At 40.4% G+C, this 15,128-nt stretch overlaps 1 protein-coding gene across 4 annotated transcripts in view; it reads left to right on the forward strand.

Annotated features, from left to right (window-relative positions):
• The window catches only part of MAD1L1 (mitotic arrest deficient 1 like 1), a 790,601-nt gene that overhangs the window by 468,283 nt on the left and 307,190 nt on the right, over positions 1–15,128 (forward strand). Inside the window, exons 15-16 of one of the 4 annotated variants that reach the window (XM_056535646.1) lie at positions 899–973; positions 11,851–13,117. The exons of the other annotated variants lie outside the window; for them this stretch is intronic. Of the exons in view, the coding sequence (XP_056391621.1) occupies positions 899–973; positions 11,851–12,062 (287 nt within the window). The 3' untranslated portion in view covers positions 12,063–13,117. Of the gene's footprint in view, positions 1–898; positions 974–11,850; positions 13,118–15,128 lie in introns of those variants that run through there. 4 annotated transcript variants of the gene reach the window in all.

Below are 15,128 nucleotides of genomic sequence, written 5' to 3' on the forward strand. Positions count from 1 at the left end.
GTATTATACTAAGGTTCACAGTATAAGGCAGTATTTAATTCAGGGGCACAGTGTCTGGCAGTATTATACTAAGGTTCACAGTTTAAGACAGTATTTAATTCAGGGGCACAGTGTCTGGCAGTATTATACTAAGGTTCACAGTATAAGGCAGTATTTAATTCAGGGGCACAGTGTCTGGCAGTATTATACTAAGGTTCACAGTATAAGACAGTATTTGATTCAGGGGCACAGTGTCTGGCAGTATTATACTAAGGTTCACAGTATAAGACAGTATTTAATTCAGGGGCACAGTGTCTGGCAGTATTATACTAAGGTTCACAGTATAAGGCAGTATTTAATTCAGGGGTACAGAGTCTGGCAGTATTATTTACTGGGGCACAGTGTGTGGCCGTATTATATTCAGGGGAACAATAATGTATGGCATTATTCAGGTCATTCAGGGAACTGTACATTTACATCCTACACACTTCAGTATTATGTTCCCCACTTTAGTAGTATGTTTTCCCCTGTGACTTATTATTATGGTAAAAATGTTCTGCAACAGACCGTGCCTATTTCTTGCATGGCAGCGCGGTCACTAGGTGTGAACCAGGTCCTAGCGTTCAGCTCGGACCTTCACTTGATGGGAGACCTGGATAATAGCACCCTTACTAAAAGTAGTTGAGTACCCCTGTCATAAGAAAAGAAGCTTGTTCTTAAGAGATCAAAAGAGCCAACACATTTTTAAGAGAACATGTTGAATTAGTGGCCATATTTATAGTGTGACTGCTCTGAGATACATGTCACAAATATAAAGCGTATGGAAGGTTTTTATTTTTTGTTCTTGTATCTTGACATAAGTGAATTTAATTCTTCTTCAATCTGCTGATTTCTGTGTATTCCTGACTGTGCTCTGCAGAACACCACCCTGCTGACTTTTTCAAAGGCCTCCCGTTGTTGGTCCCCACAGGGGACTCAGATATAGCCGGAATGGGTAAGAATAATCGCAGAGCGGAAAAGCCTAGTTAGAGAGAAATCTTGGTCTCTGTGGCCTGTAGTAGACACACTGTGGTGAATGATACAATGCATACTCTCCTTCAGAAGCTGGGTGTGAAATAACAATTGTAAGTTGTGATCATATATTTACTATGGCGCTGTATGTTTCTGTATGGTGCTGCTGGGTTTCTAATTGCATTATAAAGCATAGCATTGATTCCAGACTGCACATGTATATAGCCCCAGGAGAGTTTCACAGATGTAAACTCTGGTAAAATTGAATTTTTTTCTTGTTTTTCTAATTTTTTTACATGCAGTTTTCGAATTAGACTTTCAAGAAATGGTAGAAAAGCAAGGGAAAAAATCTATTTTACCAGCTCACATTTGAGTGGCCCACATGTATTATTAGTGACATGTTAGGTGTTATTGGAGAGAATGTCATATATTTTATTAAAAGGTGCATGCCTCTTTGTAATACCTGTTTGTACATTTTTAACATTGGCCTTAGAAATAAGGCTAAAGCTACACTTACAGTGTGATCATTTCCACTTCTAAAAACAAAGTTTGAACTCAACTTTTGTACCTGTAAAAATTTTTCCAAAATTGTTGTTAAATGGTCACTAACACATTTTATGATAAGCTGTCATGTGCATGTTATTGAGGAGTAGCGCCATTATATAACCATTATATAGCAACTGTTTCCTCTCTACAGGCTCCATCTCTTATTTCCAATTGCCCCTGATCTAGTGGGTGGAAACTATTTGCTATGATGTCTCCCATACACTGCACACAAATAGAAGAGGGGATCCTGCACTGGCATTAGCTATAACACTTAAAGGGGTATTCCAGGCAAAAACTTTTTTTTTTTATATATCAACTGGCTCCGGAAAGTTAAACAGATTTGTATATTACTTCTATTAAAATATCTTAATCCATCCAATAGTTATTAGCTTCTGAAGTTGAGTTGCTGTTTTCTGTCTAACTTCTTTCTGATGACTCACGTCCCGGTAGCTGTCCAGCTCCTATGGGGATATTTTCCCATCATGCAAGGGATATTCTCCCATCATGCACAGCTCCCGGGACATGACATCATCATTGAGCAGTTAGACAGAAAACTTCAGAAGCTAATAACTATTGGAAGGATTAAGATTTTTTAATAGAAGTAATTTACAAATCTGTTTAACGTTCCGGAGCCAGTTGATATATAAAAAAAAGTTTTGGCCTGGAATACCACTTTAATGAAACATTAATCTGCAGTTCTCTCTTCCTCCTCCTGTCTCCAACATGTAACCTGATCCCTCCGTGAACTGATCTGTCTACAAAACAACTTTTAGCAGGTTTTATTTTAGAATAAATTATGATTTCAGGAGGGGAGAAGAAGAAAGGAGCTTTTTTATGTTTAGAAACCATTTTATAATATGTATAATACGGAGTTTCTTATAATCACTTGTACTTTTGATTGTTGAAAGGCAATGACCATTACTGAATGATAAATGTGGTCCAGTGATGTGTTACCCACAGTGATGCATGTTAAGGCTTCACAAGTACATATCTGCTATATTGGTGATTAATTTTGGCTTGGGTCTACCCGTTTAAAAAGACCCTAAGTCGTTGGGAGGGTAAAGGCACTTTCAGGTTTTTCCTTAGTTTTTTCTTTGGGAAGACTCTGTTGTGGCAGATTTTTGCTGCTTATTTCCAGTTTGTATGCTTCTGATTTGCCCATAGTTTTCAGCCCCCATTCACACAGCAGAATATCTGCTCAGAAAATTTGGATGGACATTCTACAGGTGCTGGCATAACAAGTCAGCGCTAGGACTGCTAGAAAATATTCCATCTCCATTACCGTTCTGTAGATGTAGCTGATGACAATATCCATCAATTTCATAGATTATGTTGATGCAAAATACCTTATTTCCTAACGAACATCCTCTGCAGTGCTACCTACTGGAGGTAGCTTTCCTTGTTATCCATGTTTGTCCCTTAAAATGCCCTAAAACATGACTGGAGATGATATGCCAAACCAGAATCATCTCGAAAATGGTGAGTAACTCATGTCTACACAGCTGTTTCTGTAAGACACACTACTCCCCTTGTCCCACGTGGAAAGCCTCTTACTAGCCAACCAGGAACCTGCTCTGGATTAATAGGGAGCGAGAACCTCAAAAGAACTGTCTACAGATAGGTTACTCCCCATATATATTCTGACATGGTTTATTCTCCAGTAGGTGGCACTCTAGAGCAAATATGTTCCTTCTGAAAATGAGCTACTTTGCATATTTTTCCCCATGGAGCATTGTACAGCTTGTAAGATGTCATGCGCCACTTTAGCATTCTTCCCATGGAGACAAACTACTCTCCTATTCCCTTAGCTCATGTCTCTGATGAAGCCATGACCACCATAATAAATATGCTTTCTGATACCAACAGACAACATTCTTGTAAACATAAATGTAAGAAAACTTGGCAGACACATTAAGAGTAACATAGTAACATAGTTCATAAGGTTGAAAAAAGACCAGAGTCCATCAAGTTTAACCTATAACCCTAATGAGTCCCTACTGAGTTGATCCAGAGGAAGGCAAAAAACTCTCATACTAGGGATCGAAATTCCTTCCTGACTCCAAATATGGCATCAGAATAAATCCCTGGATCAACGTTCTGTCCCTATAAATCTAATATACATAACAGCAATGTTATTATTCTCCAAAAATTTGCCCAGACCCTTTTTGAACTCATTTACAGAGTTCACCATGACCACCTCCTCAGGGAGAGTATTCCACAGTCTCACTGCTCTTACAGTAAAGAACCCCCGTCTGTGCTGGTATAGAAACCTTTCCTCTAGACGTAGAGGATGCCCCCTTGTTATAGATACAGTCCTGGGTATAAATAGATCATGGAGAGATCTCTGTACGGTCCCCTGACATATTTATACATAGTTATTAGGTCTCCCCTAAGCCTTCTTTTTTTCTAAACTAAATAATCCCAATTCTGATGATCTTTCTGGGTACTGTAGTCCTCCCATTCCCCGTATTATCCTGGTTGCCCGTCTTTGAACCCTCTCCAGCTCCACTATATCTTTCTTGTACACTGGTGCCCAGTACTGTACACAGTATTACATGTGTGGTCTGACTAGTGATTTGTACAGTGGTAGAATTATTTCCTTGTCGTGGGCATCTATGCCCCCCATGATTTTATTTGCCTTGGCAGTAGATGCCCAACACTGGTCACTACAGCTAAATTTATTATTAACTAAGACTCCTAAGTCCTTTTCCACGTCAGTCGTCCCAAGTGTTCTCCCATTTAATACATAATCCCAGCCCAGATTATTCTTCCCCATGTGCATTACCTTACATTTATAGGTGTTGAACCTCATCTGCCACTTCCGAGCCCAAACCACCAACCTATCCAGATCCATTTATAACAGTGCCCTGTCCTCTAGTGTTTACCGCTTTACAGAGTTTAGTATCATCTGCAAAGAGTAATGTAGAGAGTGCATAAGATGCAATTCAAACAGATTCTAAAAGGGAAAAGCCAGAGTTCTCTGCATTGTGGATGGAAATTCCCATGTACATTTAGTATGTACAGTAGACAGAACAGGTAAACTTAGGGTGGGATTCCCTCTGTAAAGTGTTGTTGTGTACCACACTCACTCCTGCTTGTATATTAGATAATCAGAGTATGGAGGATTAGAGTGCTCTTATTTATAGCTTCCTGAAAAAGCCCTTGAAATCCATCCGCCCAGCATGCACTTCTTACTATGTACACTCTCCATAATGTAATTTATATATAATAGCACAGCTCCATCTTCATCAGTTTTTGGCTGAACCTTCCCCGGTGTCAGGAATTGCTGTTTGTATGTCTATATTTATGCCTCATCTGATTTAAATACAGTTTTATTTATGTAATAAAAAGTCTGCAGACCTTACCAAGCACCATGTGGAGAGGCTTGAATGAGTGGCTCTGTGGGGGTCTTTAGCAATGGGCAGAAAATTTGATTTACAACAAATGAACAGTCATTCAATGGGCAACATAATCTATCCTTTTGTTGCTTGACTTATGTATTTTCAGATTTAACTCAAACCTGCTCGTTTTTTTCTTCGCATTTAGAACGCAGACTCTTTATAGTAATGAATTTAAAAATTTCTTCTGGATCACCATTGTTGCTATTAGTAAGAAACCTTTGGGATTGAGAATGTTTACATGTAAATGAGCCTTTGGTTATTTGTTGTTTTCAAGACCCTTAGGCCATGGGTTTGGTGTTTTTGTTGCTACCCCACTGACTTTAAAGGGTTATCCACTATAAGGTTACTGAAGTGCTTACCTGCCAACCTGTAATGGACATGCTTAGGAAGGATCTGTGCTTGTTTTGAAACTAAATAACTGTGTTGTGAGTCCACAATAACGCTGCTGTTTTCTTTTTGTGAAATTACTATTTCCTGTTGGAGTTCTTTCCCTTCAACTACAACAGTCGGGATCCCTTGTTTGTAAGTATGGGTTAACTTTTCTCCCTCCTACACATCAGCCACCCCACCAATTGCAGCACAGCTAGGTTCCCTTCCATGTGTCCTGTGCTTGAATCTACCATTCCCTGCCGCCCTGTAGAGAACTATCTCCCTTCCACCCAGCATTTGTGGGAAGAGTAGAGTAGATTTGAGTAGATTTGTGATACAACATGTAATGCCGCAATTTTTTGGCAATTTTTTTTACAAAATAGGCACTGTATTAATAATCTGTACAACACTGACCTGTAAATGCAGACATATGCATATCATCCCCAACAAAACTATTAAGATTTTTCTCTCAAATAAAAGTATGAGATATTCGTTAAAAAAAAAAATCACATGACTCTAGTGAGCATGCCATATGGTTGTTTCTTGGAGCACCATATTCTCCCTTTGAGGAATGGAAGAATAACTGTGTATTTCATCATGCGATGGGACTTGACTCATTAAAATGAAGTACCACTTTTTCTGTGTATGTATATGATCCTGGTCGTGCTGTTGGCGACAGTAGAAATGCACAACTCTCTAGTCACAATAGGGGCTTATGTACACAGGCATATTAGAGCTACCATAAAAGTGCATGGGGCTTCTAATGTACTCACTTCATGCCACATATTTTACATGGCATCATACAGACTCCTCTTCATATAGAATCCTTAATAAGAAAACTGTGACAGGTTCCATTGGACCTCTTATATATAGGAATTTATATTTCATAAAAGTCATGCTTCTAGGGGAGGATAGTTTCAGACATTCATACTCCATGCACAGGGCCCTGGTTATGTGCTTAAAGCGACACTGTTACATTGAAAATGCAGTCCAGACTGCAGGCAACATGTTTTTCAGCAAAATCAGCTGATCATATTGATATATAATTTTGTGGGATACATTCCAGTATATATTGTGATTTATTGATTTAAGCCTTTACTTAGGGATTAGGAGTCCAGTGGACGGTCCTAATCAGTCAGTGACAGCTATTTCTATCTTAAAAAGGTACCAACAGCGCCACAAAGTCCAATAGATATCCAAACATTTACAAAAAAAAAAAAAACACTTTATTCTGCTCTGTATTTGGCTGAACTGTGGGGTATATTATTAGTGCCACATTTTCAGATAGTTTACACATGATTTTTACTATGTTTGTAGCACTTTTTTTTTTCAATTCCTCATATTGCATAGCTAGTTTCGGCCTATTTTAATTTTTGGGTTTTCATCTTTCCTACTCGCCTTTTAAGGGACATAACTTTTTTGTTTTCCATTCTACAAGTCCCAAATGAAGGCTTATTTTTGGGGGACCAATTGTACTTTGCAATGATACTTTTTTACAATGCATTTGCTATAAGCCAGTTTTTTTCCAAACAGTGTGCCTCATTTGGCTGTCCAGGCATGCTGGGATTTGAAGTTTTTGAAACTGCTGGAGACACACTGTATGAAAAATACTGCTAAACCCATAGCCCACCCTTTCACCAACCTATTTATTTTCTAAATATCATTCATTAGCTATATAGAGCAGTTTCCCGTCTTTCAGTAGTCATTTATAGAGATGAGCGAACTTACATTGATTCGATTTGTCACAAACTTCTCGGCTCGGCGGTTGCTGACTTTAGCCTGCATAAATTAGCTCAGTTTTCAGGGGCTCCGGTGGTCTGGAAAAGGTGGACACAGTCCTAGGAGAGAGTCTCCAGCCCACCGGAGCACCTGACAGCTGAACTAATTTATGCAGGCTAAAGTCATCAACGGCCGAGCCGAAAAGTTTTTGACGAATCGAATCACAGTAACTTCGCTCATCTCTAGTCATTTATATTCAGAGAGTGAGGAAAAGATGTAATTTAGCCGTCAACCATGTTTCTGTCCAAGTCCCTCTTTTAAAGCAGCTCCCACCCTCCTGAAAGACACCGACCACATGGTTTCTGCCCTGCACTGATGATTTGTGCTCCCTTCTTTGCTGAGTGCTGGGTTGTGTGTGCAGCCTCCACCAATCCCACACTGCATATCTTTGCTCATAAAGCAGGAAGGTGGGTGCTGCTCTCAGATAGTGAGCTGGCCTGCAGTGAAAGCAGAGCTGTAATGGCTGCCGAGACTTGCAGTATCCTGCTGCAGGAGGGGGGAAGGATGGCAAAGAATATCAAGCAGCCAAAGAAGACAACAGGGGCCACAGGAGTCATGCATATCAGGCAGAATGGTTTACAGGTAACATATCCAAGAAGTGTGGTGGCTTTGGAGCTTTTTTTTTTTTTTTTTTACACACATATATATATATATATATATATATATATATATATATATAATATATATATACACTTTCCATTGCACACTTTTGCTACCTGGTAAAGCCAGTGATCCCACAACTAACTCACCAGTGTATCTTGTGCCTTATATTTGTAAATCATTGGCTTGCAGATTACCTGTCACATTCTCTCTCTTGGTTTTAACAAAAGTTGAATTAGAAACCTCTGCAGTGACGTTCCACAGTGTGCACTGGTGACATATTTGCACTTCTCCACCGAGCCGACGTTTCTCTTTTAGATTTACTGGCCAGTAGTGTATTTGCTTCTGTCCATGCTCCAGTCGCTGCATTAGCCGAAGCATCTCCCAAGTTTAGTGCTTGAAGAAAGATTGATTAAAGTCGGCAACAGTTTGAGTTAATTGGATCCATATGCTTGGAGAGGAAGCTTGACTAGTTAGGAGTTCTCGTAATTAGTTCACAGCTGGTTGGTGAGAGGCGCAGAACTGCATTTACTGTTCAGACAAGGGGATCTTTAAAGACAATGTGCCGGGCTGATTTTTAGGAGCATAGTAGTATCACCGCCATTGCAACTCTTATTTACCAATTAAAATGATTGATGGAACTCTGCACGAAGGTTTTGTCTTACACAGAAAGGATATGTTATAAAGTATCTACATGGTTAAAAGATGCATTAAATCAGTGATCCCCCAACGGGGATTGCAAAACCTGATGAACATGATGGGAGTCATATTTTTGCTACCCAAGGAGAGCCGCAGTTTTGGGAACACTGCATTAGACCTGTAAATTAGGTATATGGACCCACCTCCTGCACCTACATCACTGCAGCCCCCCCCCCCCCCGCCCCCAGCATTTCTCTAATTTGCTACAATTGTCATTGCAAAAAACTGTGATATTGCCGCTATGTGTGACAGCATCACGTATTGACATAAGAGAACACGACTGACTATGCAGCGTACAGACTGAGTACCGCTACATTTTTTACTTGCAATGCCACTAAGTTTTACCTGGAGAGCACTGTAGGTCAGGCAAGGAGAATCTGGAACGTAAGGGCAGGTGGTGAGGAGGTGTGCTAGGATGTGGCACTTCAGCAACTCTGCCCCCATCTCCTTGACACTTAGCTGAGAAATGTAAAGGTGATTTATAAGTTTGGTAGCCACTATCAGCTCTAGGAAAGGTACAGTTTACTTCTTATACCCTAAGGGAACATTTATACTATTTATTTTACAAGCAGAATTCCACTTGGAAAATCTGGTACACAAGCCCTACCATTGTTTTTAGTGGCATTCTATTGCACCATTCACACTACCGAATTTCAGCGGAGGACTTTCTGCTGTGGATGAACATGTCTATTCTTTTGACGAAATCTGTTGGGAAATGCATTGCCATCTATCGAGACGAGGCATGTCCAAGTAGTCCTGGTGCCAACTGATTAAGGCAGCGTCCACTACAATGGAACAATTGTGCAATGGTGCAATGGTTTCCGCAGCTCTGATTTGTCAGGAGTTGTCTGTGTCTAGCGTGCAGAGTATTCAACATTTTAATTTTTTTTTTTAATTGTCCTGGTTAAGCAGAATAACATAAAAAACAGTGCTGTGAACCTAGCCAAAAATACAGTCAGGTCCATAAATATTGGGACATCTACACAATTCTAACATGTTTGGCTCTATACACCACCACAATTGATTTGAAATTAAACGAACAAGATGTGCTTTAACTCCAGACTGTTTCCTTTAATTTGAGGGTATTTACATCCAAATCAGGTGAATGATGTAGGAATTACAACAGTTTGCAAATCTGCCACCCACTTGCTAAGGGACCAAAGAAATGGGACAATTGGCTTCTCCTCTGTTCCATGGCCAGATGTGTGTTATTCCATCATTATCCCAATTACAATGGGCAGATAAAAGGTCCAGAGTTCATTTCAAGTGTGCTATTTGCATTTGGAATATGTTGCTGTCAACTCTCAAGATGAGATCCAAAGAGCTGTCACTATCAGTGAAACAAGCCATCATTAGGCTGAAAAAACAAAACAAACCCATCAGAGAGAGAGACAAAACATTAGGTGTGGCCAAAACAACTGTGTGGAGCATTCTTAAAAAGAAGGAAAGCACCGGTGAGCTCAGCAACACCAAAAGACCCGGAAGACCAGGGAAAACAATTGTGGAGGATGACCGAATAATTATTTTCCTGGTGAAGAAAACCCCTTCACAACAGTTGGCTAGATGAAGAACACCCTCCAGGAGGTAGGTGTATGTGTGTCAAAGTGAACAATCAAGGGAAGACTTCACCAGAGTGAATACAGAGGGTTCACCACACAATGGAAACCATTGGTGAACCTCAAAAACAGGAAGGCCAGATTAGAGTTTGCCAAACGACATCTAAAAAAGCTTTCACAGTTCTGGAACAACATCCTATGGACAGATGAGATAAAGATCAACTTGTACCAGAGTGATGGGAAGAGAAGAGTATGGAGAAGGAAAGGAACTGCTCGTTAACCTAAGCATACACCTCATCAGTGAAGCATGGTGGTGGTAGTGGCATGGTGTGGGCATGTATGGTGCCAATGGAACTGCTTCTCTTGTATTCATTGATGATTTGACTGCTGACAAAAGCAGCAGGATGAATTCTGAAGTGTATCTGCTCATATTCAGCAAAATGCTTCAGAACTGGTTGGACGGTGCTTCACAGTGCAGATAGACAATGACCCAAAGCATACTGCAAAAGCAACCAGAGAGTTTTTTAAGTGAAATAAGTGGTATGTTATGCAATGGCCAAGTCAATCACCTGACCTGAATCCGATTGAGCATGCATATCACTTTCTGAAGCCAAAACTGAAGGAAAATTCCCCAAGAAGAAGCAGGAACTGAAGACAGTTGCAGTAGAGAACTGGCAGTGCATCACCAGGGATGAAACCCAGCAATGTCTTCTGATGTCTATGCGTTCCAGACTTCAGGCTGTAATTGATGGCAAAGGATTTGCAACCAAGTATTAAAAAGTAATAGTTGATTTATGATTATTATTCTGTCCCATTACTTTTGGTCCCTTAACAAGTGGGAGGCACATATGCAAACTGTTGTAATTCCTACACCGTTCACCTGATTTGGATGTAAATATCCTCAAATTAAAGCTGACCGTCTGGATTTAAAGCACATCTTATTAGTTTCCTTTCAAATCCATTGTGGTGGTGTCTAGAGCCAAAAATGTTAGAATTGTGTTGATGTCCCAATATTTATGGACCTGACTGTACTTGGAATTTAAATGATCATTTTATTCCTGAAGGGGTTGTCTAGATGAGATAACCCATGTCTATATGTCCTATGAGGCATGTGGACATCTTAGAGGAGTTGCTCCCCTTTTCATGGAACCTCCACTAGGAACTATAATGGGAACTTATCCCACCCTGGCTGTTTGTAATACTGCATTTGGGGAAATGTATTTCTGGCTATCCCTTGCCCTGCAAAATCACCTGGTTGCTGGGATGCTGGATTCCATACTTGTTCTGTAATAAATAAAATAGAAATAATGCAAATGATATTGATAATCTATGGCTACATCAACAGATAAACTCTGAAACAATGCTCGAAGCAATCTCAAGACAGGTCAGCTCACTAAAATATTACATTACATGCCCATAGACATCTGTGGAAAGGACGGGGGGGGGGGGGGGGCTGGGGGGAATGAGAATGGGTGGGTGAAGCTATACAGAGCCAGAAACATAGCTACAGCTTTTATTAAATTGTTACCCAGTGCTTGATTCACAGCTTACACTGCTCAATACTGCTCTATAATGTCCGTCATGCTGCTAATGCTGCTTCTGATGGTGTGCTATAGAGATACAGGGAGAAATATATCCTTTTGTACATGTAATGTATGGAAGACATCATAGCAGCTAGTCTTAAGAAAAAGTTAAAATTAAAGATTAAAGCCTGCAAAGGGGAAAACTGGAAAAATATGCCTTATACAAGTTATATGATACACACTTAACAGCTTACCTTGAAGAGTATATTGAAAGGACAGGTACTCTTTGTGATGTAGAACTTGCTTTGTGTCATGGTCTTGTGACCTCTACTTCTCTTCTGTTGACACAACATATATAAAAGTTCTCTCTCTGTCCTTACTTTCTAGACTCAACTACCCTAGCACCCTCCAGCATGGACTGTTCTCCTAAACACCAGGAGCAGAACTTGACTTTTTGCAGACTCTGCAGGGGATTTTCTTACTACCTTCTGGGAACTCTGCATGACCTTTCTGAAAGCTTCCTCTGCACCACTGTCAATGTATCATCTACTGTATATCATGCACACACGATCCCGAAACCAGAAGCACATGGAAAATAGAAAACCAAGCTATGCCTAGTGCTTTTAGTCCTTAATAAGGAGCAGTGCATTTCTATATTACATTTCCTAATGTAACGACTCTTAACCTTAGAACCCAGGTCACCGAGACTTATGCTTTTAAGTGGAAAAAATACATAATTTATAAGTAATGTTTATCTTAATTGGACAGTAAAGATGGAATCACTCATGTGGAAGGAAAATAGAGAAGGGCCTTTTTCTCTGATAATTTACAAACATAGTTTACAGTTTGCAGACTTAAGTATCACCAGAGGGCTTTATTTACCATGGGTGCATGGTGAGGCCATCATGCTTAAAGTGTAAATGCCCCTTTACAGCGTCTGTGTGTCAACAATAAAATATAAAACAATTTTAAAAATATGAATTTAGCTGTTATGCTGACCTATATATCTATAGTTAGACACAACATACAAACCCTGTGGTATCCTGTAGTCTTACTCTTTTTTTATGTGTCCCCTACTGAAAATGGGGTTTGTGTGTAGTCCATCTTTGAAGACACGTTGGTTTACATGCAAAATGGTGGAATATTTTCAATTAGATATAGGCCATATTCTGGGCCATATTTATCCACCATGTTTCACCTATATGTGTGCATCTGCTTAATTTATATTACAGCATTACAAGCTGGAATACCTTAAGGGCTCGTTCACATGAGCAGATTTACTTTCAAACTCACAGCGTATTTCCCGATGCAAGTCTAAAACCGGCGAGCTGTCCGTGGCAAATTTTTGGCAGCGAAATCTCGTTTGTTAAAAATCTGCCGCAGACCACATTGAAGTCAATAGGGTCTGTGACTGGTTTTCGAGATTGAACATCTCCTGCGAACAGCCTGCTAAGGGCCCGCCCCCTTTCAAACTCGCAGCAAGAAACACAAGTTTTTTAAAGTAAATCTGCTTGTGTGAACCCAGCCCTAAAGGTGTTTAGCAAAACATGACTACTGTACTACTTCTAAAAATAAAAAAGGATAAGAAAAAAATTGCTTAAAATTCACATTAAGTCAAATGTACATTTTTATCCTTTTACATCTTTATTTTTTTCTTTTCTTTTAACCAATAAATGTGTTGATGTGTAATTTCAGCAATATATAGTTTTAGTGGAGAGTGAAATATTCAATCATGTTCCAAAAGAAAATGGTGAGGACCATGACGGAAGGAGCATGAGTGAAACAGACAGAAAAAAACTAAATGTCCGAGCTATTAAAGTATAATGTTAATGATCCCATATAGTGAACGGTGTAATAGTAACAAAAGTCCAAAATTGCAGATCAGTAAGTGCTCACAGATACAGTATCCAATAAGAGCAATAAAGAAAATTAAGGCGTCACAATCACTAAAAAAGCATATATAAACATGTACAAATAACACGAGACATAAAAGAGAACAACACAACATAAAACAAACCCACACGCGACAACAAAAGGACAATAAAGAGGGAAGAACAGTACAAAAACAAGGGAAGGTACTCATGGAGGTTGAGCGTCAGTAAAGCGATCCCAGGGATCCCAAACGGACAGTAACAACGGTACAGTATTATTAAGAGAGGCAGTCAAAGACTCCATGGAGCGGAACTCCTGAACACCGGCCAATAAATCACTCTGCGAAGGGGGAAGCGTTCGCTTCCAAAATTTGACAATCAACATTTTGGCAGCCAAAGCAATATGCAGAAACAACTTAAACTGCTTCTTGGATAAAGCATTATAAGACAAGTGCAAGAGATACACACGAGGATCAAGGAGGACATTGACCTCCAGAACTGAGCTGACTAAACGGGCCACCACCCTCCAAAAACCCCCTATGAGCAGACAGGAACAAGAGAGATGAAATGTGGACCCAATTCCCACTCCACAACGCCAGCACTGTGGAGGAATGGATGGATTCAGTCTGTTGAGGAGTTAAGGAGTGTGGTACAAACCCATAAGCATCTTGAACTGGGTTTCTTTGTAGGCCCTGCAAATCGAGGCCTTAGAGGCCAGTTCCCAAATCACCCTCCATTGAGGAACAGTAATACAGGTATTCAAATCCTCCTCCCAACAACTCATTTTGCGATGATTAGGTGCAGTTCCTCCCAAGGGGGAGTTAAGAATAGAGTAGATGGCTGAGAGAAGGCCTTTCACTTGCAGTCCCCAACAGCATAACAGTTTAAAACTCATGGGCAAAGAGACCACCAGGGAGCTCAAGGAAGAGGACATATAGTGACTAAGTTGGAGATGAAACCGTTCAGCGGAGGGAAGACCATATCGGGACATCAGCTGATCAAAGGGTAAAAGGGTGCGTGAACGGAAGTGCACGGCATCAGCCCAGCAAAAATGCCCTCTAGGACCCCATTCCCTCACCATGGCAGAGGTTAAGCCCATCGGGATCCTGGGATGGTAAAGAAACTACCTCATAGGAGAAGCTAAAGAGGGCAATTTAAACTTAACAGAACAATAATTCCAAACAGACCGAGAGAAGGCTATCGGACCTAAAAGAGGGCCCAAGGAGGGAAAGAGCGAGAGTCCAAAGAAGAGAGTTCGGATGAAAGGGTGCCAACCAAAGCTTCTCTAACTCCATCCATCTGCTGTAGGCGTGATAGTAGGACCACGCCACCAGGTGGCGCAAATGGGCACTCCAATAATACTTGGTCACATCCAGAACAGCTAGACCTCCAAGGGAGCAACTAGCCATCATTACAGACATAGGGAAGGGATGTCTTTTAACGTCCCGGATAAAATCAAAGATAGCAGTCTGAAAGGAGCGAAGAGCAGCAAGGGGGACCCGTACCGGAAGCGTCTCAAAAAAGTACAACAATTTAGGAAGGATTGTCATCTTAACAGCAGCTATGTGCCCAAAAACTAGATATAATGGGCCTGTAACTAGCACAATCATGGGGATCTTTACCTGGCTTAAGAATAAGAATCACTAGAGAGTGAAGGAAAGACTGTGGGATCCCCTACCCCCCCCCCCCCCCCCTAAATAAGAATTGAACAGATAGCAAGTCTAGGTAGCAAGATAGAAAAGTTTTATAATTTAGATAAGTAAAGCCATCTGGACCAGGGGAGCGCCCCGCAGA

Source organism: Hyla sarda, chromosome 8 (assembly GCF_029499605.1).
Source record: "Hyla sarda isolate aHylSar1 chromosome 8, aHylSar1.hap1, whole genome shotgun sequence".
NCBI lineage: Eukaryota > Metazoa > Chordata > Amphibia > Anura > Hylidae > Hyla > Hyla sarda.